The sequence below is a fragment of the Carlito syrichta genome, unplaced genomic scaffold (genome assembly GCF_000164805.1).
Source record: "Carlito syrichta isolate Samal-C Ts95f unplaced genomic scaffold, Tarsius_syrichta-2.0.1 Scaffold302355, whole genome shotgun sequence".
Taxonomy (NCBI): domain Eukaryota; kingdom Metazoa; phylum Chordata; class Mammalia; order Primates; family Tarsiidae; genus Carlito; species Carlito syrichta.
The window spans coordinates 122,949-148,618 of record NW_007246451.1 but is presented as its reverse complement, the minus strand read 5'-3'; the positions used below and the strand labels follow the sequence as shown (position 1 = coordinate 148,618).

The window sequence follows — 25,670 nt, the reverse complement described above, 5'->3', positions numbered from 1 at the left end:
GGTCTTCTAATACCTGTAAGAATGAGTTTTAAGCCGGGCTCTGTGGCTCAGCCTGTAATTCCGCGCCTTTGGGAGGCTGAGGTGAGTGGATTGCCTGAGCCCGCGGGTTCGAGACCCGCCTGGGCGGCGAGACCTCATCTCTACAATAAATCAAAAAATCAGCTGGGCATGGTAGCACATGCCTGTAATTCCGGCTACTTGGAAGGCTGAGGCGGAAGGATCGCCGGAGGCTAGCAGGTTGACAGTGGATTGGCCGTGAGTGTACCATGGCACTCCAGCCTAGGTGACAGAGTGAGACTACAACTCAAAAAAAAAAGAGCGACTTTGCCTATTCTCCAAAGCCTCTTTAGAGGTACAGTCTGTCATGTTTCCTTATTGTTCCTACAGCAGGCTTCATTTTATAAATAATTCACAGACTTTTGCACTTATGTGCCTCTCCCCCCAGATAAATCAGCGTGATGCTTTAGCAAATGAAAATCTGTTGGCTTTAATTTTTGCCTTGGCCACCAGAAAGATCAGGGCCAGATTCATATACACTAGAAGTAACTATTTCATTGTTCTTTTAAGGCTTCCTAACCCTTTTTTGTGATTTAATAAAACCCATCAGGGTCTGGTGAAATCCCTGGAATCACACACAGTATTAAATTACAATTTCAAGAGGTTCAAGTATCCTCTGAAACATAACCTGGGTCATTTGGGGTTAAGAGTCCCCACTTTTTTTTATATCTCTATTTCAACTATATTACACATAAGAATGCATTATTCTCAGTTTTCTTGATCTATAGAAGTAGGTCATATGTAAATGATAAGTATATGGTTTTCAGCGGTTTTGGGTGCTGAGCAGTTGCCCTCCATGTATATGACAGCTAGGCAATGGGAAATGTTTTTGTTTATCACAAGAACTTTTTTTGACCGTCATGATGATGGAACAGGTGGGCTAATATAAAAGACTGTAGAGTTTATAAATGACGGTAGAGTTTTTGTCTGATGATTTTCCAGAAAAAACAACCTGGAGATTTTGTAATTTTTTTGGGGGGTACAAATACCAGGGCCTAAAGGTGGTGTTCTTGGGCTCTACACACAATTGTGAATGGATATTCAGTAAAGTTAATGTTTAACTATTACATTTTAATGTCTCTTCTGCATGATTTCTGCTAAAGTCTCTTGATGAAAGCTTTCAAAAGGTTTTGGGAGTTGTCTCTGGGACTGCAGTTTACAAATCTTGTTCCCAAGTGAGGGATGAGCCATTGACCTCTGTTGTTCCCAAGTGTGCCTTCATGCTTGATTTTTAGCTAGAGACCTGGGCTGGGCTTTGCAGCCTCAAGCTTCTCGTGTTTAGAGGGTAGTGTTTTAGTTTGTGGGTTTTGCAGGACAGGTTGCCTCATTGTACTTTAGAGATTTCTTGCACTTTACTGTCCCTTTCAGATAGTGGAAGTTCAAGATGTATGCCTTAACAGTAGTCCCAAAACAGCAGCTAGTAAGGAGGAAGGTTAAATTCATGCTAAGGAGAAACGTTTGGAATTGCTATGCTTTTCACCTGTTTCCCTTCTCTCTTAGTAAAAGAAAATTTGTAGTACATTTTGTCTCTCTAAGGTAGGCTTGAGTACCCAGCTGGTTAGATATATTTAAAGAAGGTGGGGGAAATCTTTTTAAACAGACCTTGAAGAAATCTATTATATACTTGAATAGAAACCTGAGAATGCTGTGGCATACATGCAAAATTAATTAAAATAACCAATAAAGAAATCAGATGTAGCTTTACATGGAATTTTCAAGATTAAAATGTACAAGAATTATGTTAATAAGCTCTGTTTTTAACTCTATCAAGTACAAGAATTAGTTCCTTTTGTGCATTTAAAACCACCATCACCTATGCCCTCTAGTGCATATAGATGAGTTTGACAGTAAAAGTGTGTATTTGTGTGCTGTGCTTCCTATCTTTGCCCTAGTTACTGCTGAAATTTCTGATATGAACACTCTCTGATCGCAGCATCCCAGGACACTTGGAAAAAGAGTGGCCTTGTTTATTCCCCTATTTGGTCTTACTGTGCTGCTGAGAGGGCTAGAAAAACAGTAATGGCATCCTGGCAAGTATAACACTCTCTTGGCCGGCAGCTCCTGGAGGTTAGAGCGGTTTCTGCCCCAGTGCTGCCCTCGTGTAGCATCCTGTCCTGAGGGTGTTTATCTGTGCCAACTGTAGGACATTACAGTTGACCCTTGAACAACATGGGTTTGAATTGCAGGGGTCTACTTATATGTGAGTTTCCTTCCATGTCTGCTACCCCTGAATCAGCAAGACCAACCCCTTCTCTTCATCCTCCTCCTCAGCATATTCAACGTGGACAACGACAAGGGTGAAGATTTTTATGATGATTCACTTCCACTTAATGAATAGTAAATATGTTTTCACTTCTTTATGATTTTCTTAATAACATTTTATTTTCTCTAGCTTGCTTTATTGTAAGACTACAGTATATAATACATATACAACATATGTGTTAATTGACTATGTTATTGGTAAAGTTTTCGATCAACAGTAGGTTATTAGTAGTTAAGTTTTTGGAGAATTCAACTGTGTGGGGTATGGGGAGTTTGGCACCCCACATTGTTTAAGGTTCAACTGTAGTTAAACATCTTCCCTCCCTTTTCCCATCTGTACTCACTGAACTGACATCCTGAGTAGAGTAGATAATGCAGGAATCCTAACGGTCCCAGTGTTCCAGCCCCTGTAGACCTCCCTCCTAGGAGTGATGTGCAAGATACTGCTGGGATCTACCTCAACTAACCCTCAAGGTAGAGGTCAAGTCACTGTTTGCTAGGTAGAGACAATTGGGTGCCTTTTGAAGCTCTTCAGTTTGTGATGGTAGTTCACTCTAGGGGAGGATAGGGAGAGGGACAGCCAGCCCTAGGCCCTGTGAGCCTGGATCAGCTGTTTGTTTACTTGGTAGGGGGTGTGGCAGAGCAGTTTCTGTCATCACTGCATGATGACTTTTTAGGCACCCACCCCCTGCTTTACCTTTACTTTCTTTATAGCCTAGCTGTGCCTCTCTTTGAATGAAGACAGGTGATGATTAGCTCCCCTTTTTTTCAGCTGACACATTTGGCATCGTAGAGGAACATGTACAAAACAACTGTTCATTTAAGCTTTCTGTATCTGTCACAAATGACTTTTCAAGTTTGACATGTCAAAACTGATATATTATCAAGGACAAGTTAAAAAAAGAGGCATTCACTTTTTACGGTATACACAATTTTAATAACAAAACTTTCCTATACACTGCACTTTATATTACCCTCCCCCCTCCCAAGACCCCCTGCCTGATAATATTTTCTTCCCACTCCCTACCCATCTGCCCACCTCCCCCCACCAAATGGCTCTTGAAGGTGATGGAACGCAATGTGTTTGGACTGTACTTTGAGTTTGCAATCTCAGTGTTGATAGGAAGGTTCACCAGACATTCTATATATCAGATTTTTTTTTAATCACCAAGGAAGAAAAGGTTAGTTGAAGGAATTGCAGGAGTTTCCAAATGTTTACAATAGCAGAACGAAATCTTAAAACAGTCATTTTCTGTTTGTTTTTGGCCTTATTCAAGTACTATGAGTTTTACCCCAGGTTAGATAGAGAAAAATTTAATTAGCTATGGATGGGCCTTATTGTCCTTTGTCTTTTTCTGGCTCGAGGGCTTTAACCAATAAGATATGAAAAGTATGTCCCAAAACAGACTTGAGATAGGTCTGTCATTGTATTGCTGTATTAGGAAAATGATCATGTACTCAGCTGTCAAAATATTCTTTAAAAAATGCTGTATTGATAACCACACTTCAGAGAGAGAATAGAACATTGATAGCTTTTTCCCCTGATAGCTGTGTGTAGGAAGTATGCCTTAGAAAAATCATATATATATATATATATATATATATATTTTTAATTTTAGGATTCAGACCTAGTGCTACATAAGGGCTCATTTTTATTGGAAAGATGGAGTCTAGCTCTTGCTGACTAGCATTAGAATAAGCAGATGGATTTTAATAATTAGTAGAGTTGGGAAGTTCAATCAATTCCATTCATTGAATTGGTACAAAAATTAACTTAGGCACATTAAGAAATTACATGTGTTAGTACAGATTTTTGGCTTTAAAAAATTAGTATCTTTGCTTTTTTATGTTGGCAGTAGGTATTCTCAGAGTTGTGTGTGGATTTGCACATTTATCAGCCCACTCTTTTTTCAGAAAGGTGATTGAAATCCCTGGCAAGCTACAGAAATGCATGTAAATGATTCCAAACTAGTTCTTGATTTCTAGGTAGTTACGGTATCATAGTCTTATTTAGCATTCCTTTTTCTAGAGAGATTAATCATGTTTTTGGTTCCTGATGGTCATTTTCCTCTAATCTTGGAAATGGGGGTGGGGTGAGGAGGATAAAACCCCACGAAAAAACAAAAGCCCTACCATTGTGTTACCAGGATCTGCAGTATTGCTGTGATGCTGTTCCACCCTAGCCATTTGGTAAAGAAAGCACAGATGACTGACAGTCTCATCTTCAAACCTCTGCTAGCAGATTCCAAAACACAAACAGACAAAAATTAAAAGGACTCCTACCTTCTATAGACATTTAAAAAGGGAAGTTTGTGCTTTAAGTGAGAACAGAAAATACTTATTTGGCACTGCCATTCACTTTTCTCAGAGAGCATTACCAAAAAAAAAAAATGGAGGACAAAAAAAATTCAATTATTTTTCTACTGGAAAGTATAACTCACTGGCCTTGGCCATGCTGTTTCCCCGAATTATTAAATGGCTTGCTCTTCCAATTTACTTTTCTACATATATTAAAGATTTTGCCAGTTGACGGCTCTTTAGGATTGATGTGATGAGGATTCCCAACCAGAGGAGGAGATATCTCCCCACAGTTTGAGTTTTAATTTTTGGTTGTGGTTTGAAATTCTGGAAAACACTCCTTCCTTCACTGTCCTTTAGAGCTGATGGAATCTTACGTACTCAGGACACAGTTGTGTTGTGACCAAGCTGTCACCTGACAAATAGCTGTGATCACCCTGGTAAATGGGTTGGTAAAGTTTAGTTCCTAGAGCTCTCATTTTTAATAGGGGCTTCTAATCCATCCCCTCTGTGGGGAAGTGTAGTACACTGTTCTCTGTACTGTAAAATCAGCTTCTGTCTCTGCCCAGACAAGCCCAGGGTCTTGTTTAACAAGAGCAGAAACGTTCACAGCTCAAGATCAACTGAACTGACCTGGGCTGAGACTTTGACAAACTAATCTACCTACCTTAAAATAGATCGAAAGCACATTTTTACTGTAATTTGTGATCTCTGTTTTTTGCTTAGACATGTCAGGTGAAGGGTACTGAGGTACCTGTCTCTTAGTATTAAAGAAGAAAAATTATGATTAAATCTCATGGATTAATCTATAGTCTGAACATGTTTCAATTTTGGGAAGAAAATGTCCTGAATGACGGATATCGTGTTAATGTTCATATTAAGAAAAAGAGAACTTTTTTTTATAGTAGTGATTTTCTCTATGGTTTCCTTTTTTCTAATACCATAAATGGCAGTTATAAAAACCCATTTTTCCAAAATCAAGTTAGTGCTCTCATTTTTTCGAATATATGGAACCTTGTTTATGGAAAAATCCTGTGTGAATGGTTAACTTGCAGCTAAGTCCCAAATATGTTACAGTTTTTCTGTAGAAATCATAACTGAAGAAACTGAACACCTGTGATTTTTTTCTGCAAAGAAAATGTGGCATCTTTATCATTTGTTAATTATGTAATATTTATATTTACACCGTAAAACCTCCCTTTCTCCCCGCCCTTTTAGTGGCAGGTCCCGGGGCCTTGCACTGTTTGGTGCAGATTGTGTATAATCATTCTTGGCTGCCTTGTAACTTCAGCTAACCTGAGAGTCAGATTTCAAAATCTGCCTTTCCTTTTCATTCTCTTACTTTCGCGCTGCCTTTGAGTTGCCACTGTGTGACTGCATAGGCATGTCGAGTTTTTCTACCATAAGGCTCACCTCAGTAATATGTGGTTGGTTCCCTTCACTTAGAAGGAACTACACTTAAATGTGAATGTGTATCTTTATTAAAAGATCAAAATTTAGTATATAATATTTAGAAAGTGATTTTTTTCATGGATCCTTTATACTGTAACAGGAATTGGTGTTATGCCTGTTGTTAGCCAATTATTTTTAATTTGACTCTTTGAGGTTTGAGGATTAGGAAAAGACAGAAGAAAAAACGTTCAATTCAACCCCTTTGTCAAAGCATCTTTGATCATGACAGTTGGGAGAGAGTGTGTTGTGTGTGAGTTTGTGTGTGTGCTTTTAAATCAGAGAGAGCTGTCAGGATTGTTAAATTGACTTAACTTATCTCTCTTCTCTCTAAAATAATTTCTAATTTTTTTCCAAATAAAAATGTAAATCTAGAATTTAGTAAATTAATTAGTAAAATGGCAATTTACAAATAGTTTCAAACAGTTGCCTAAATGTCACAAAAATCAACATGTTCATTATAAGTCAAACTAGAAGTGTATGATAAGAAGTTGGTGTAATTACTTAGTATTGATTTCATTGTAATGAGATCTTTTCACAATCACTTGGATTCATTGTTTAAATATATTAAAGAGTCATTCATCTTGTTAGAATAACATAAAGGGTTCTGATTTCATGTGGACTTTGATATTATCTACTAACCCAGGCAAAAACTCTGAAAGAGGAGTGTTTATATTTACCAATCTTCAGCATACATGAAATTCTACTTTTCATACTGGCTGTAGATGGAAGATTTGAGTAAATACCAAATTATCATACAAGAGAACTTTACTAAATCTCATTTTAAGCCGCAAGACAGTGTGGTACATGGGATGGAGAGCAGTGATCAAACAGGTATTGATCCATATCTGTTTCTGCTCAATAGCTTCTTTCCAAATTGTTTTCAGTAGAAAAAAATAGCATATGGAGACCTTGGTGTAAATGTTTACACATGATAGTATATAATTACATACATGAAATGTCTTATTTTGAAGTAAGCATTTTTAGACTTTCCAACAGGAGTGCAAATTAATGTGACCATTGCTTCATTTAACACTTAAAATATGGTTTCATTTAAAAAATTAAAAATACTTCAACACTTCAAAAACTAAGTCTCCACTTAGTTTGGAAAATTAGGCTTAATGTCACCATTGGTAAAAATTAGATATGTATTTAGCCTCTACTATGTAAAATAGGTTACTTATCTGATGTGATTTTTGATGATGGGTAGATTTTATACTTCACATTCTTTGTATGGCAGCTGCTGACACTTGCACTGTCCATAACCATTAATGATGATGAAGGGTCCTTCATGGGTGGGTTCATATTCATTATACGGTCCTTGGTCTGACATGTTTGACATATGGAGTCGTGTTTGGGATCGGAGCTGCCTGTGGTTCTGAATCATTGAGCACTGCCTAATTCTTCTTAAAGTGGGAGGGCAGCACTTCCTGGAGATGAACACTATAAAAATAATAAAAAAGAAAGAAAACAATAAAGCCATTGTTCCCGTAATTACCCGTTGAGTGAAAATGGCATTGTCTGGTTCAGGAAAGTGTTCCTCGGTAGTAACTGCTATGCCTGCAGTAGTTGGGATTTCTTTGTCTCCCACATGGTAACTTGATGAGCTTATTCTTTTTGTATATTCGGTGGTCGGATCTTTGTAAGTTGTAGCTATGGCAGTGACAGTGGTAGATAAATTCCAGCAGAGCTGAAATCCATGGACTGCATCTAGAATATCCTCTCCTTGGGTGTGGTCAGGACTGTGGCATAGGATGGAATGCTCCCACCGACCTTGGAAACTGCCCAGCCAGGAGGCCAGAGCACATATTCGGGCACTGCATTCCCACAGATTGCCAGAGAGGCCAACGGTTGTGAGGGACCTCAGGGAGTTTAAGATCTTGGAATCCAGACTGTTTAACTTGTTGTTATCCATGAGGAGTATTTTAAGATTAGGCATCGTTTCAAACACTGTCAAGTCGATGGCTTTGATTTCATTTCCAGTCAGATCTAGCTTTTCTAAAGTGCCCCAGGTCCACTCCATCCCACACGTCAAGTTGCTAATTTTGTTCCATTGTAAGAAGAGCGTGTGCAGACTGCTTAGCCGTAGGAAATGAGCAAAATTAATCTTCGTCAGCTGGTTGTGCTCTAGGTGAAGCTCTCTCAGTTTGATTAATCCTGCAAATCCATTGCGAGCCAAACTTCGCAAACGGTTTGTGCTCATATCCAGAAACTCCAGACTACGACAGTCCCAGAACAGGCGTACTGGGATAGTCCGCAGGGAGTTGGAACGTAAATGCAAGGTCTGCAGTTTCCGAAGTCCATAGAAGAGCTCTGGGTGCAGAGATGACAGCTGATTAAAAGACAGGTCCAAATTTTGCAGGTTAATCAGTTGGGTAAAAGTTGTGTTTGGCAAATAAAATATTTTGTTGGAACTTAAGATTAATTCCTTAAGTTTATATAGTCCTTGAAAAGCATCTTCTTTTACTGTTGAAATTTGATTGTGATCTAAGTGGAGCCAGGTAAGTTGACTGAAGCTGGCAAATTGATCTCTTTCAAGCTCTGTGATGTGATTGTGCCTCAGGGACAGGCCCAGGGAGCCCTTGTCTGTGGCGTTTGGCACTGAGTGGAAGCCCTGAGAGTCGCAGTAGAAGAGCAGCTTCTCGCAGCGGCATTTGGGTGGACACGCCATACCCAGGGCAGGCAGCATTTTTAAAACCATACTCATTGCATATATTGCTGCCAGCATAGGGGCCCCTAATGGCCACTTGAAATGTAAGCCTGCAGAATATAATTTAAGGAAAACAAGAAGATAGGAGATTTTTCAGCAGAACATATGGGCTATTTAAAAAACAACATAACAGTATGGCGAAAGATTTCACTGCATATAACTTATTTTCCATTTACTGCAGAAAAATTAATCTTGTTGCCATGACTGAAACAAATTTAAACCATTTAAAAAGAAGATAAAACATGTCCCTGTCATCAGCGATATATGCTTTTACCTAAACCTCAAAACCCAAAAATATGATGGTGATTTCCCTCATAAAACAGTGGCTTATTTTAAAAGCATGATTCTTTGTTGGCTGTACAAGACATATAAATGCACAGACTTACCCATTCTTCTGAGCACATTGGAGGCTGCATTCAGTCGCGGTTGTTAGACTCAACGCAGTGAGTCTGTAAAAGGCTCTAACATGTAGGAGCCTTTGACCAGTTTCCTGTTTTCTGTGTCCGAGGCTTTCTGAGTAAAATTGAATCCACCAGGGTAAGTTGTTTTTTTTCCTTAGGATATTCCTCTGGAAAGCGTTGGTTTCATTTTCTGTGACTGCTGTGATCCTCTAAATCAGTTTTGAATATAAGTTATTAAATTTCTCTTCCCTTAACTGCTCGGCTGGTTAATCAAAGCTTCAGTCTCTCCTTTCCGCAGCCGTTAGTTCTCTCTGTCTTAACTTGTTGATGGCAGATGGGCGGCTTGTTGCAGAGAAGAGCTCCTGGAGCAGCATGAGTGCATTTACTGAAAAGCTTTTCCGAGAATCGGCACAAGAATGGATTTGCTTATGTGCTGCGACCACACAGAACTGTATATAGGCTGACGTCACCGGATGACGTGTCTTTTGTTTGGGTTTTCCAGAAGCTTTACTGTTATAAAGCACTGTGCTTTGTAACAGCATCGGGGTCGGTGTAAGACCCCCTGATTATAATAATGCAAGAAAGAAGAACTCTTAAAAAACATGCTATTCCTTCAGTGTAGGAAGCAGCAGTGAGGTTGTAATAAAGGCTGCATTCAAGGAGACCCATCTGAACAGTGAGTTGGGTTAGCAGAGTGATGATTTTTAATGCTTGTGAGAGCCAGTGTTAAACTGCCGATTCTGCATAGAGGGATCATCTAAGTGGGCAGAAGCCTGCACGATTTATGAAGTGCTGATTTAACACCAGCCTATGCAAGGTAGTGCTGCTGCTTTGGTAGTTTGGAAAGCTACTCAAATTGCTTTGTTGTCATGCTTGGTTAAGATTGAAGTATGACTATGATTTGCTTTAGATGTGTTGAATAACTAAGTGGACTTGGCTTCTTTGTCATTTAGAGCTTAATATCATAAACCAGGAATGAAGGGGAGGGGCTTGCAAAACAAAGCATATGGTTATTTTTTTCTGTAAGAATTTAAGAGAAACTAGTTAAAAAGATTTCTCCTTCTCCTTTAACAGTGTTTTATCATCAGGTGGATTAAGAAATAATGCTGATCTTTGGATGTCCTACTGGGAGGACAGGACAGGTTGTTGCAGTCATTTTAAAACACATGCCCTAAGTGTTCACTGTGGAGCAGAGATGTTTTAGGACAAGTGATACAGCATGACTGGATTCTGACATGGTCCCTTATATTTACCTCAGATTCGCACCTACTCAACAAAAAGCTAAAACTGGTACTGAGATGGGGGTTATGATGCTGAAATAATAGAGCATTTGCTACTGGCACACATTAGAACTCACTTTGAGTCTCATACTGTGTGGAATCTGCCTTGTGAATACAAGATATGAATATCCTGTTCATACTTTGGAATAGGGTTTTTCCTTTCATTTGTTTTTGCTTGACCTAACTCTAGTTTCTCCCTGTCAAGTAGTGTCATCACTTTTTAGACCTCGTTTATGGATATATAGCTCCGTGTTTGGAGTTATATAAATGCAAAAGATGCTTCTAGCATGAGTTAGTGCTATATTTTCAGATCTTGTCAAAAGGTAAGGCCTTTTACATATCTTGCCTTACTGATTTGACCCAGCATACCTGTTTCTATCATTGGCACTTTACCATTAGTGGGTCTTGTCTCAGACCTGAGGGCAGAAATCTCAAAACGACTGATGATGTCTGTGAAACAAGAGCAGCATTGCCCTATTGGCTTCCTAGGGTTTTATTCTACTAGGCAAGTTTAAAAAGAGATTGTCTTGGGTAAAATTATTCTGTTATAATGTGATAGTGGAGTGAGAACTGTTAAGGTTCCAAGGTCCCTTCCATCATCTCCCTGTGTAAGGTACTGTGAAAACTGCAGCAATGCAGGTATGTCGTTTGAGTCCTCCTAGAAGTGACCCCAAGGTAGGATGAAAAGTACGTGAATTTTATTGGGGAAAATGCCTGGGAAGTACAGAGGGAGAGAAGGCAGCAGGAATACCCTGAGGTCCAGCAGTATTTTCAGACCACAGGGCAGGTCTGACACCTGTGAAGGGAGAGGAGGAGGAAAGAAGATTAGACATGTAGCGTCTGACTGCAGGGTGGTTCTCAGACAGTTTGGTAGGCAGTAGGGAAATCTCCAAGCCAAGGTTGCCAATGAATAGAATCTCGAATCTTTAGGTACAAACCTGCACTTGTGTTCTGTTGTGCTGGTTAAGGAAGGGAGGGAGACTTGTCCTGTGTTAGACTCCCAGGGGTGCCATTCCTCCTCGGACCTTGAGGACTTATAGTGTCTCTCTTGTAGGGTAGATCCTATAGTTTCACGCTTTAGGCTAGAAATTCTTAACTTGGGTCCACAAACAGGCTTGTGAAATTTTGTTGCTTGTTTCATTTTCTGTGGATAAGGTTTAATCTGATTCCTACAAGATCTGTGTCTCTGTGTGTCAGAAATACTGTTCTACAGGAACTTGTCCCCAAATGTTCTGGGTAGAGGAGTCTCATAGAGGGGATCTTTTTAACTTTTTTTTTTTTAATTGAAAAGATGTCCTTGGGATGTCATAAATGCCCTTATTGAAGTCAGCTACCCCCTGATGAAAAAACCTTTGCCTTGCAATAGAAGAAGTTGGATTAAATTCCTCTCTCAAGTAACCACTTTAGTTCCATGGGGAGAAAATAATTTAAGTCAATTGGATTAGAGCAACCATGATTAGGAATGAGTTGTATGTGAAAATTTAGAAGGAAAAGCATCTCCTTCCCTTTAAACCCTTGGTTCTTAGTCTGCTTGGCCTGCTTCTCATATACTGCTAAGAAATGAAAACCATTTAAATTATATTATGCTGGTACTGTTGTAACGAATTCGTGGGCAATAAAAATTGCTCAGAAAAGCACCAGTGCAGTCGAGGAGGGTAATTATCCTTCAATTGCCTCTGAAGAGGTGGGCAGGGATGCTTACTGTAATACAGTGCCCAGAGGGCACAGCTCCTTCAGGTCACCAGCCACCTTGCTCATCTGCCCACTCTTTGGATTCAAAAGGATCAGGCTGTGAAACCAAAGAAGACATTGTGTTTGCCTTAAAACTGATGGAATACAAAGTGCTCATTGATGAAATTTTGTATCTTTAAAAAATCTTTGTCTTTCTTTAGCTAAAAGAGCTAAATAGCCCGGGAATTGTGACTCACACCTGTAATGCCAACACTTTAGTAGACCCACGCAGGAGGATTGCTTGAACCTGAGAGACCAAGACCAGACTGGGCATATAGCAAGACCTCTTCAAAAAATTAGCTGGGTGTGGTGGCACACGCCCAGCTACTCTGGTGGCTGAAGTGGAAGGATCACCTGAGCCCAGGAGGTCGAACCTGTGGTGATCTGTGATTGTGCCACTGTATTCCAGCCTGGGCAACGCAGTGAGACCCTGACTCACAAAAAAGAGACTAAATTTAGATGCCCCTATTCTTTCTGAACTAAATTTTTTTCTTGGTTTCATTTTAGAGCAGCTTTCTTCTGCATATGTATACCTTTGACCTAATTAAAGTAATAGTACTACTTCTGGAAGGTACTGTTCTTACGATCTGATTCAGTTTTTACTGCTTTAGATGTTCATGATAAGGCAAAGGAGAAGTAAAATCTAACCTGTCTCTCCTCTCTGTAAATGGTTTTAAGTAAATTAAGTGAGTTAAACAGTGGGACTCAGATGGCTTATAGTTGTCGGCACCCTTCCGCATGAGTTTGCTTTTGATACTATATATATTACTCATTGAAGGAGTTACTTCCCTACTTAGAGAAGCAAATGTATAGATATATTCATGAATTTTTTTATTCTTTTGTGGTAGAGAGGGAGCTTGATATGTGCTTTACACTAAAAAAAAGTCAAATGTTTCTTTAATTATGCTCAATTCCAGAAATTGTGTATACCCCAGCGCCAGTGTTGCCCAAAGGTGTTCTGGAGAAGCATGTTAAAATAAACCTTGTAACTGGCAGTCTGAATTGCTGCTTTTTTCAAAAAATTAAAGCTGTTTTTAGGGTAGAGGTCCTAGATTTTGTAGGTCTGAGTATGCCCCCTGCTAAGAACCTTTTTAGGTGTTTGTTGGCAACCATATACTTAGGCCTATGCTGTATCCAGACTTAATTAGAGGAAGTTTTTTTTTAGTGTACTTGGCCTACCTGATTTTACTAGCTGCTGCTTTTTTTTCTTGAAGAAGGGAATCTTTCCTTTCAAAAGTAGACTGTTCACGTTAGGCTTCCATAATCCCCAGTTTTACCTGGATCCTTGTCTCCATCCTTGCCTTCTGCTGAGTTTGATTTTTAAAAGTTTCTTTGTTCTCTTGTTAGTAAACACAACTGAGAAAGCAATTGTGGATACACTTATGATCTTTCTTTTGATGTTGCAGTATACATGGTTTGGGACATACTCTTTTAGTTTTGGAGACGTGCACTGGCAGTTGTTGCTTTTGGGGAGGTTTCAGGGCCAGAATCATGTGACAGCCATCTTCCTTTGTGCTAGAGTTGTATTCTGTGTTCAGGACTAGGTAATTCAGCAGTAAATCTTGGGGCAGTGCACCCAAGTTGGACATTCAATTAGAGAACATTTTCCATAGGAGAAATTTGGGCAGATGAGCATTTATGCCATGAAGATACTTTATTTCTCCTATCATAGACATCAAAACAAAACAAAACAAAATTAACAGAAACGATCTTGAAGTCTTCATTAAAGCATAGACTGAAATTTATGTGGCCAACATCTCTTTTTATTCTTCTTTCATCATTGGCTTCATTGTGTTCATGTTTTCACCTTCCTCTGTGTGTAACACACGCTTCACCTTTTATTCTAAAATGTATAGCCAAGTTTGGGGTTGTCCTTTCTGATTTCTTCCTCTCTACATTTCTGAGTAGCTTTTGATTTAGATGTGTTTTCTCCTGCCTATGTAGGTGGTATTCAAAGCTGTTTGCACGGGCTAGGATTAAGAATAAGAAGTAAGATATCTATTTATACTTTCTTGAAGAGTTTTCAATTTTAGTGGCCTCTCTGACCCAATTGTCTAAATTTAAAGGGGTTAATTTGCATGTATATTGTGTAGATAAGAGCACTCTTGGTTGCTGAAGCTTGGAAACCATTTTCTGAGAATCCTTTTAATAGGTTCTGGACTAGAGGGACAGTGACACAATAGGTCTGGGACTGGAGGGACAGTGGCATATATACTAAGGCAAACAAAAAAATTGAATCTGTGATGTCAGTGCAAATAAAGTTGTTAAACTTTTGGCCCAAAGAGAGCAAGATCATTTCTTATTATGAAAGGTCGATAGCAGCATGTTACATTCTGTCTGTTGCTGAGGTGTTGATCCTTGTCTTGCTTACTGCTGAAAGGAGCTTGCTAAGACTTGAGGGAACAGTGAGGCAAGGCTGATTGGTTCTGTGTGACTGCTTTTTCCCTCTGTGTATGTCTGTTCTTCAAAAGGAATTTGGGAATTCATGACCATATAACCATTGTATTCTAAGATTGAGCTATTACTGTGCTTTTATATAAGGCTAAGCAACTCTTACCACATCTTCAGCTTATGCTGCGCTATCAGCCATCTGTAGGCCAGGTGGGATAGTCAGGGTCAAGTTGCTTCTCATGTTATTCATTAAATGTTTGTTATATGACAGTGTCTTGCCCAGCCCACAGCAAACCTATTAGTTATATTCATGATGACATATTGACTCTTTAATAGATGCTAGTTTCTTTTAGTTTTCTTTCTTTTTTTTTTTTTTTGACTTGGAGTCTCACTCAGTCGCCCAGACTGGAGTGCCATGGCCGCTCCCGGCCACCGCAGCCTCCACCTGCTGGGCTCCGGCGATCCTTCCGCCTCAGCCTTCCAAGTAGCCGGAACTACAGTTGTGCGCTACCACGCCCAGCTTATTTTTTTTTTTTTTTTTTATTTATTGTAGAGATGAGGTCTCGCTGCCCAGGCGGGTCTCGAACCCGCGGGCTCAGGCAATCCACTCACCTCAGCCTCCCAAAGGCACGGGATTACAGGCTGAGCCACCAAGCCTGGCTTCTTTTAGTTTTCAAACATTTTTCTCTATATTCTCTTCAAAGTTCCCTTTCTTCTCTGAAGTCTTCTTGCTGGTGAGCAACAGCTTTGATATCATTTCCTTTCCAAAGTTTCTCATCCCTTGGCTTATTTGAAGGCATCTATTGTATTAATGGCAGCCTTAACTTTTCCCTTTTATACTAAAGATACCATTTCATTTCTTCTGTTCTTTATTGTTTTAGTAGGGAAGAGGCTCCAGATTTCTATTCTTACTTGGTTTTTTGTTTATTTGTTTATTTGTTTGTTTACATTTCTGGTGACTGAACAGCATTGCATCTAATTAATCGACCTTTCTGTTAGCTTTGTAAATAGTCCTTAACTGTTAAGTGTTAAAACATCAGATTTGACCCTCTTCCTCTACCTCTCCTTTACTCTACATTAAAATGAGGATAGAAAGCAGAGGGTTGTTTGAAAAGACAAGGTAGTAGGAGACTGATTATTTGCCACATAGATCACAAAGTCCTTAGACTTAAACGTGTCTCTGTCTTATTGGTCAGTGGCTTCTCATTTCATCCATGTCTAGTGGGAAACAAACAAATCAACAGGTAATTATCCCAGGCTATGATGTGAGGAGGACTGTGAAAGGAATCGTGAGGTGCTATGGGAGCACTCTGGAGGAACACTAAACTTGAACTTAGGGCTGAGGTTGACCAGAGGAAACTTCCACAAGAGAAGGGGTATCTCATCTAAAAGATGGATAGACATTAGAAGCAAGAGTGAAGTGTATTTTTGGCAGGTAAGAGAGCATGGCATGTCTGAAGAACCAAAATGCATGCCAGATCATGAAAGATGACTGAGTGACCGTAGTCATTAAAGTATAGGATTTGCCAGGCTCCCCGAGGGAGAATGTTTAGAAGAAGAGGAGGAATCCTGTGGCAGAAGAGCCCTGAAAAGATTATATATATCCTTCAACTTAGAACATTTGTTTCCTTGGAGCACAGTGGAATGATGTTTATTTTGTGCAATTAGGTTGAGTAGTTTTTTTGTCAGCTCACTTGGACCTTTGTCATCATTTAGGAACTAAAATGTGCCTTGACATGCTACCAGCAATGCCCGAGACATCTTTCATCCCTTCCAAACTGGCAAGGGTTGGAGTAAAGTCAAGGTGTTACAATGTAATGTTCTCTGTATCATTCTTAACTTACTATTCTGACCTGCTACTAACTGGGTATGGCTGAACTAGGTATTGCTCCAAAGTACTGCATCTCTGATGATAAACCCCCTGAAAGGAGGATTATGGCTGGTCCTATCCAATCCAGTGGATGCAGAGTTAGGTACTCAGTAAAGAATCTATCTAAATTAGTCTGTCCATACAGAAGGAAGATAGAGTGGCTTTTTCATGCCTCTGATAAAGATGAGATTTGAGAGCCCCCTTCACTATCTCAGTCAAAACTGTGTTGCTAGAGACTGTCTTAGCTAATCACCTTTGCCTCTCCTCAACTCAACTAATATTTACTAGTATTACTAATTTCAACTAATATTGAAGACTCAAATGTGCCTTTTATTTTTCTTTCTTAGCTCTTTTGCCACTGCTTAGCCAGGGTTGTACCTAACAAAACTGAGTGAACCTGGGTGGTCTCTCTGCTCAGAGGAATGGAGTCTCTCACTTAGGTGGAAGCTGAGGGTCACTTATTTCAAAGTTTTTTCACTACTTCCAGCAATAGTTATGTGCTACGGGGTTGCCTTTCCTAATGTTATGTTTTAATAACTTTATTTTTGTCCAGCTAACACTAGAGTAAAAAGTCATAACTTTCATTTCAAAAGAAGTAAAATCTTGTTTTCCAGATGAGCAAGTTTTTCTACTTTCATCAACCTCTGATGAAAGGTTGTGAGTGTGTGTGTGTGTGTGTGCATCCCTATTATATTTTAAATGATTGGAATTCTAAACTTGTTATATGGGCTGTATTTTTTAAGTGATGCTTTGACTTTAAAATGGTCTGTTTAGTATAACCTAAAAAGCTTTAGTAAATAACTGCTCCTGAATCTCCCCCTCCTGATTAATGATGCATAAACCTCTATTTCCTGCAATAATAAGAAAGACAAATTGATTTTTTGGGTGGTTTGACAAAGACAGAATTAACTGATTCATGGTGCAGGTTGCATTGCATCTTAAAGTGAATTTTGCTGTGTGACTGTAATTCCCTCAAAAGTCAAGTTCAGGGAATTGATTTTATATAACTTTCACAGTAAATCCTTTTACCCAAATTGAGGAAATTGCTGGGCATTCTAGGTTGTAGGGATTGGGCTTTCATGAGGTCTGAGAGCTCAACCTTTGGGTTTCAGTTTCCAAATGTCTTCCAAAACAAATGATCTATTACAAACACCAACAAAACGCGGCTAGGAGCAATGGCAAACTTTACGGGTGTATTTAGAGAAATTTTTCGTGAAGTGCGTGCTTGAGTATGTAAGGAATGTGCTGAGATTTTCCTGATTAAAGCATTAACTATAAGGTCAGTTTGATTTTGATTTAGTTTTTGCTACCTTTGTCTTAGATCCTGGGATTTTGATCTTTGAGATTGTCACTAATTATACTTCTCAAGTTTTCTCTTCTGACTGATGGCCACAGTCTATTCCTGCAAGCCAAAATCTTCATACCTGAATCAGTTTTTGTTGAGACTCTTCCCCTCCTACCCCCGTTAATATTAGTGGATTACTTAATTGTATTGGCTGTACAGGAGTGCTGGGGGAAAGAGTAAGGAACGCGGCCTGACTAGATGTGATAGTGACCATATCAGTTTATTGCTTATATTTTGACTCTTAATGTTCATAAGTTCCCTGTTATATCTCATTTCTGTCCTTTGCTAAATAACCTATATCCCTCAGTATTCCTTCTCCTTTGTCTTCTAACAGTTCATAGAGACTGGTGCTGAGAGAATAGGTGGCATTTTCTCCACTTAACAGATAAGGGATAAGCGATAAAGTGAGCAACAAATGTTCATAAAAGGCATGCAGTGAATATGACTAAATCTCCCCATCCCAGCTGTTTGTCTGCCATACTGGCATACCAACATGTCTCAAGGGCACGAAAATGGAGAATATTGGATTAAATTCCTTTGACTATTTGTAGCTCTCCTGTGATTTACTAGCATGTTTTTCAGAAAGAACCATTATTTGTTTTGTGAAAATGAACTCTTAATATACTTAATAGTTTAACTGACCTGATGTCCTACTAGGTAAGGGACACAGCTAGCTCTACCTGGGATAAAAAATAATTGTCATTTTTCTTTCAACTACATCTTATTTTAGTCTACTTGGTTCTGCTTAGAATATTGCCTCAGCAAATCTCAACTCACCCCTATTCCCTGACAAGAAATGCTTATTTACATACCTTTCCAAGAGTGGTTAGTATGTTGTTTTCTGTGCAATACAGTACATTAAGCTTAGCCTAGTATTAAAAAAAAAATTCATATATATAATATGACCGAAATAATCATACAAAACATTCTGCTTTGAGCTGCTTAATATACGCTATTAACGGTGACCAGTCATGATATATCTTAGTTTTGAAATTTGTTGTTTCACATTGTTTCATTGCCAGGTGCTTTTTTACATCTTGACATTCTTCAAATCTTAGAGTTCATCAAAATCAGGTGGAACCTGTTCTTGCTGCAGTTCAAGGAGAGCTGCTTCATTAGTGAAATTGGTGAATGCCCAACCTTGAGTTAAAATATAATTTTTAAAAGCCAAACCTTAAGCAAATGTCTTTGTTTCTTGGCTTCTCTTATTTTGGCAAAACTCCCTCAGTTCCAGTTATCAGATAATATGGAGTCTAAGAATTGTAAGGTTGGGTTTTTATTAACAAAGCCAACATAGTTCTTCCCCCTTCCATCCCCACACACATCTTCCAAATTTGGGCTAAAAAGAGTCATATTGTTTTTTTCAGTGTTGACTTGAGCATATATAGCTATTGGCTATCATTAAATTTCCTTGTAAATTACTAAAATGTGCATTTCTTCTCCCTTCCCCCTTTTCTTTTTATCTAGGCTGGACGTAAAGAAAGAAGTGATGCACTCAATTCTGCAATAGATAAAATGACCAAGAAGACGAGGGACTTGCGTAGACAGGTAAGCTGGAAAAAAGTGCTGATTATTTTCCTAAGTTCTCAGTTGTGTGGTTTTGACTAAAATTCCAGTAAATACTGAGCTTATATCTGGGGGAAAGGATGGATTTTCACAGGAAAGTGGCTGTCTCTGTTTTGTTGCTAATAAGCCTCTTAATAGCTAATAAAATCTCATGGGGACATGGAATAATACAGTCCCACTGGCTGGACTGAATAAATTAACTCTAGTGTGAAAGGGATGTATAGGTAGGAAAATCAATTTAAAGTGACCTGGGGACCTATGAAAACAACCCTGAAGGATTTTGCTGTATTGGCTATGTACAAGTAGAGACAGAAATTGCAGTTATTTATTTGACTTGCTGCATTCTGATTCCATACTTGCAGTTCTCTTAGATCCTTGTTGGAGATGTGTTTCCATTTCTAAATATGGTAACTTAGAGATATTTGAGGATCAGAATTTTCTAAGTTAGTAAATTACAGAGTAAAGAATATCTTAGTTTAATGATAAATAACCCCATTAACATTTTGGAATCAAACTGAGTTTCAGTCTTTAAAGAAGTTAAGACTGACTTTATATAATAATGTGTTAAGACTTAAGAAGTTATAATACAGGCAATTTTTATTTAGTAGAGAGACATTTTATTGCTCATGTCTGATATAAAGCAAAAATTAAAGACAGAATATATCTTTATTCAATTTCCTTTTGGTGAAGTAGTATTAGAAATGGTTATAAAGATAACCTTTAAATTTTAAGGTTCATAGTGTGCTAATCCTTTTAGATAACCCCAAAAGTGATCTTTTTTCCCTCTCTTTTTATTTAGCCAGTTAGGCTAATTACATATATTCTAAGGCTATGTGCCAATTCAACCCAGAACTGCTTTCTCTTCAGCTTTTGTATTACTCCTTTAAGAGGTAAGCCTTAGTTTTATAATTTCCAAGAAGAAAGGATATTGTCTGAAAGCTGAGTTTCTTTTGCTGAAATACTGTAACTTACTAGTGTGAACCATTATCTCCATGATCAAATTTTTTTTGTGTTTCAAATTATATAACTGCTTGACTTACATATGGGTTTCTCATATAAGTGTAGCCAATCTACCATAAACTTCCATTAGATTTAAACGTACGAGAGAAAAAAAGCATTCCAACTTCTTAATAGAAATAAAATCAAATTTTTACAATTTAATTATTAGCTCCGCAAAGCCGTCATGGACCACGTTTCAGATTCTTTCCTGGAAACCAATGTTCCACTTTTAGTATTGATCGAAGCTGCAAAGAATGGAAATGAGAAAGAAGTTAAGGAGTATGCCCAAGTTTTCCGTGAACATGCCAACAAATTGATTGAGGTAAGTGTATTAGCAGTTTCATTAACTGTAGGTAACTTGGTGAAGTGGTGAGTTCTAATTACATTATTTAATCAGTCAAAATATTTAGGGGCTCACTTAATATATAATGCATATGAAATGATAGTCTTTCATTACTGCTTAACACCTATCCAAAACTACCTTTTGATCTGTTTACATGAATTATGTACCTAATTAAATATAGATGGTCTGTATCCTGGAAATTTAACATCTTCACTTGGTGTTAATGCAAATAAAGATAAATCATGACCTGACTAGACTCAAAAGACAATATAGAAAGCAGTGGTGGCTAAGAACTAGAGCTCTTAGAACTATATGTGTTTGCCCCTGGCAAGTTACCTAACCTCTCTCAATTTCCATTTCCTGTCTGTAAAATGAGGATCCTAATAATAACTATCTTGGAATTATTTTGAGGACTAAAAGAGATAATGTATTTCTTTTTTCTTTTTTTTTTGAGTTGGAGTCTTACTTCTTCACCCAGGCTGGAGTGCAATGGCATGCATGCTCACAACCACCCCAGTGTCGACCTGCTGGGCTCTGGCAATCCTTCTGCCTCAGCCTTCTGAGTAGCCGGAACTACAGACACATGCTACCACGCCCGGCTATTTTTTTATTTTATTGTAGAGACGAGGTCTCAAACCTGTGGGCTTAGACAATCCACTTGCCTCAGCCTCCCAAAGTGCTGAGATTACAGGCTGAGCCATCGATAATGTATTTCAAGTGCTTAGCCTTATGCCTGAAACATAGACCGAGACTAGTCTTCTTATTTTAAAGTGAAGAAACTAAGCCCTGACATACTGCTAATTAGATATGTTTGCATAATAAAAATCTGTATGTAAGTGGTTGGTTTGTAGGGTAGCAAGAAGAAAAGAGTGAATTGTTGCTTAATTTCCTTAAGTTAGGTTTGCTCCTGCCTTTACTAACTAGAACTGTTATTACTTAATTTATTCATTATTGCTGTATTTTGGAATGTGACACACAACAAGCATATATACAAGTTACTTGATTTTGTAACCTTAATGCAGAACATCTAATACTTGGAAAAGATAGTCCATAGACAATTTGGTAAGTTGGTCATTATGTAAGAACAGAAAATGGGCCTTTATGTAGAATGTGTGTCTTGTACATTTTATAGTGACATTAGGCCAGGTTAATCGTGTAAAAATATTCCAGACTGGGTGCAATGGCTCAAATCTGTAATCCCAGCACTTTGGGAGGCCGAGGCGAGGGGGTTGCCTGAGTCTGCGGGTTCGAGACCAGCCTGGGCAACTTGATGAGACCTCGTCTCTACAATATAAAAAAGAAAGAAAGAAAAATTTAGCTGTGTGTGGTAGTGAGCACCTGTAGTTCCAGGTACTTGGAAGTCTGAGGTGGAAGGATCGCCTGAGCCCAGCAGGTTGACACTGGGGTGGCCATGAGCGTGCCACTACACTCCAGCATAGGCGAAGGAGTGAGACTCCAGCCCCCCCCAAAAAAAATTCCAAAGAAAACATCAGTAATCACATAAAATACATTACTAGTTTTATATCTGTTTTTCTTTGAATATTAATTTAAGTGTTATTCTGACCTGAATTAATTATGTACAGAATACATAGGGTCAGTTTGCTATTCAAGTTAATGATTCTGGTATTTGGAACTAAAATTGGGAGACTTCCATTTTGTGTCTCCATTAAGCATAATCTTATTCACAGTAGTCACATGACCGTATAAGGTATAACCTCCAGGTGTACAAAGATTCTGCTCAGGAAACCAATCTCTTGTAAGTAGCCTATGTATTAGAAAGTTTGTTTACATGGCAGGAAGCAAGGACACTGCTAGCCCTTGGGTACTAGCATGGTAAAGGGCTCAGATGGCAGCTAAACAGAAGGCAGCTCTTACCTGTTCTGGAGCTGAAGAGCCTTTGTTAGGGCCAGCTGCATCATCTTCAGCCTCTCCAGCCTGAACTGACACTTGCTGAGCACCTACTGTGTACCAGCTATGTGCAAAGGTCATGTAATTTCCAAATTTTTCAGGTAAAGAAACTGGGGTTTAGAGAGGTTAAGTAACTTGCCTAGGTTCACCTGGCTTGCATTCCTCCAACAGTGTGGGCTGTCTGTGTACTTGAGCTCACTGGCTCCCCTGAAGCACTGGTTGGGTCAGGAGGTACTAGAGACCTTGCTTCAGTAGATTTTCCCAAACTTATACATTTTGTTTCATTCTGAACATCAGTAACCAAGGGCCCCTCAGAGATTAGAGATGGTGTTTCCCATCACAGCTCAATTGTGACCCCTTTCTAACCTCTCTCCCATTTCCATGCCCTCCATCCCCATCATTCCCCCACACAGATTATCTGTGTATTAGATGACACATGGCTTTTCATTACTTGAGGCATAACCATAGGCTTTGTAGTTCCATTCTGCAAACAGTTAAATTACATTTATGATAATAGAGACGCTAGAATATGTAATTGCATATGTCCATGAAAAGGAAATGAGTTTTTAAAGTGTTACAGAAGCCTCAAATTCATGACTCAAGGCAGAACTTGATTCTTCAATGACAAGGCTTCTCCTCCCCTACCGCTTTTGCATTATAATGCAACACTTTGAACTAGTCAGAGACTTGTTTTGAGCAAAGATAAAATACTTCATTGTGTTTTGTTAATCTCTTAACTTCTTTATTTCTTTTCATTAGTTTCCTCCTAACTAGAGTTAGATGTCAGCTGTCCAGCTTTGGTTTTAGAGGCCATTGCCATTTTCCCTGGGAAGTAAGAGTGCTGTTTACTATAAAAGCTGGGCGTGGTTTGTGGTGATAAACCTCTGGCAGGAAAGGAGAAGCTCAGATTCTGCAGCCACTCGGAAATCTGCCAGATGTGTCTAGGAGGAATGGTTCTCCTATAAAATACTGCAGTACGGTACTGACGCTAATTAATCACCATGAGTTAGCTCAGACCCCATGGGTTAAGGGTATGGTCCTCAACCAAATTGGTCTTGCTTCAGGTGCTAGTTGCAAGGCTACCTGCACTCCTGACCAACCAATTACAATTCTAGGGGATTTCCATGACCCACCTCAGATTCAATAATTCCCTAGAACAGCTAATTGAACATTTTATTATAAACGATACAAATCAGGATCAGCCAAATGAAGATAGTGTGGAGTGTGGAAAGGTCTCCAATACAGAGTTTTTATTTCTCCTTCTAATGGACCTCCTGTTACATTGCTGTGTTCACCAACCAGAAAACTCCACAGAGTTTCAGTGTTCAGAGTTCTTATTGGGGTTTCATTATGTAGGTGTGATCAAATAGTGACATAGTTGAACTCCAGTCCCCTTTCCTCAAAACCCCAGTCCTGAGTCATCTTGTTAGCCTACCATGGACACTCTCTTAACACAACTGAAATTCCAGAGATTTAGAGATTTCCTCACAGGAATCCAAGCCAAAGACCAGATAGATATCATTATAATATGTAATACCTCCCCACTTTGAAGGTATGTGGAATGCATGATTTTTAGGTAGCTTGACTACACAGGCCAGCTTAGCTTGCCACAGAGCCATAAGCACCACATGAAAGAGGTAAGACAGGGCAGGTTTGTATCCCATGGCTTTATGTAGTTCCTTTTTATGGCCATTACCCCTCTGATTTACCACTTCTCTTATCTAGTGCTGTTGACTTTGAATTTTCCTTTTCCCTGGGGGTTCTCTTTTCTGAGTCAGGTTTTCTCTTCTCCCCAGGGAATCTTGTACATCTCATCACACCAGAGCCAGTGGTTCTTCCCTGTAGAATCATAGATTCTCACTCTGGTGTGTAAATCCCCTTCTGTGGAGTATTCTTTGTTGTCATGTAGCCTTTCCTGGACTCCTTCAGCAGTGGGAAACTCTCTCCCTCCATAGACAACATATTCTGCTGATGTAAAGAGAGGGCAGCCACAATCTCCCCTGTCAGTCTTTCTGCTGCTACCATGTGAATTAGAGGTACTTTAAGTATACGAGACACACCTATTTATTTTCAGGATGTGATATGGAAGATGAATGTAAAGTAATTTATTAATAATTTTTATATTGATTACATGAAATATTTTGTGATTAAATAAAATGTCATTATTAATTTCAACTTCTTTTTTAAGGTGGCTACTAAAACATTTAAAAAGTTTAAAATTGTGGCTCACATTGAGGCTCTTCTTTGACCCAGCTCCTTTTTTCTTTGAGTAGGAGTCTCACTCTGTCACCCAGGCTAGAGGGCAGTGAAACGCTCCTGGCCACTGCAGCCTTGACCTGCTATGCTCAGGCGATCCTTCCGCCTCAGCCTTCTAAGTAGCTGGAATCACAGGCACACGCCACCATGCCTGGCTAATTTTTTGATTTAATGTAGAGATGGGGTCTCACCAAGTTGCCCAAGCTGATCTTGAACCCTTGGGCTCAGGCAATCCTCTCACCTCAGCCTCCCAAAGTGCCGGCGATATAGACGTGAGCCATCGCTGGCCTCAACTCTTTTCTGAGTGACTGCTGTTCAAGTGCTATCCCTTACTGAACACCTACTCCATGCGCAGCGGATGAGGGTAGAGCAGCCAAGGCCTCCATCATTCTGGAAGGAGACTGACCAGTGTATCGCAGGATACTTTGAGCTTTTTGGGCTACATGTGGTTCCCACTGAGCGCAGTTGTTCAGAGCCCCGGGTTTTTCCTATGTAGGCGCTGCTACTCGGTGCCATCTTGTCCATTTCTATCACTGTGGGTGCAGGTGGTGTTTGGCCACACTTGTGGTTTGACAGTCATCCAGTATAATAAACTTTTTACCTTCAGTCTAATGTTCTGTCCTGTCTAGATTGCTGCCGGCATTGTTCTCCATGTTATTGGCTGCCCCTTCCATTTGTGTCATTTTTTTTGTTTGTTTGTTTGTTTTTTTGTTTTTGTTTTGAGTTGGAGTCTCACTCTGTCGCCCAGACTGGAGTGCAGTAGCCGCTCCCGGCCACCGCAGCCTCGACCTGCTGGGCTCCGGC

The 25,670-nt window shown here is 39.3% G+C and overlaps 2 protein-coding genes across 7 annotated transcripts in view; one reads left to right on the top strand and one right to left on the bottom strand.

The window, feature by feature from the left end:
* CTNNA1 (catenin alpha 1) overlaps nucleotides 1-25,670 on the top strand; it is a 153,814-nt gene that overhangs the window by 86,407 nt on the left and 41,737 nt on the right. For 3 of the 5 annotated variants that reach the window (XM_008056431.2, XM_021711541.1, XM_021711542.1), the window contains 2 exons: nucleotides 19,262-19,342; nucleotides 20,529-20,681. In XM_008056431.2, coding sequence (XP_008054622.2) covers nucleotides 19,262-19,342; nucleotides 20,529-20,681 — 234 coding nt within the window. Of the gene's footprint in view, nucleotides 1-9,621; nucleotides 9,995-19,261; nucleotides 19,343-20,528; nucleotides 20,682-25,670 lie in introns of those variants that run through there. The other 2 variants (XM_008056430.2, XM_008056429.2) reach the window with 2 other exon arrangements.
* LRRTM2 (leucine rich repeat transmembrane neuronal 2) lies at nucleotides 3,926-9,628 on the bottom strand. 2 transcript variants are annotated; one of them, XM_008056428.2, is made up of 2 exons: nucleotides 9,163-9,628; nucleotides 3,926-8,826 (listed from the first exon to the last, which is right to left on the bottom strand). In XM_008056428.2, exons 1-2 carry the CDS (start codon nucleotides 9,164-9,166, stop codon nucleotides 7,280-7,282), a joined length of 1,551 nt encoding a protein of 516 aa, XP_008054619.1. In that variant the 5' UTR covers nucleotides 9,167-9,628; the 3' UTR covers nucleotides 3,926-7,279. The 2 variants fall into 2 exon arrangements, with proteins under 2 accessions (XP_008054619.1, XP_021567218.1); XM_021711543.1 differs by having other exon boundaries at nucleotides 3,926-8,398; nucleotides 9,163-9,601.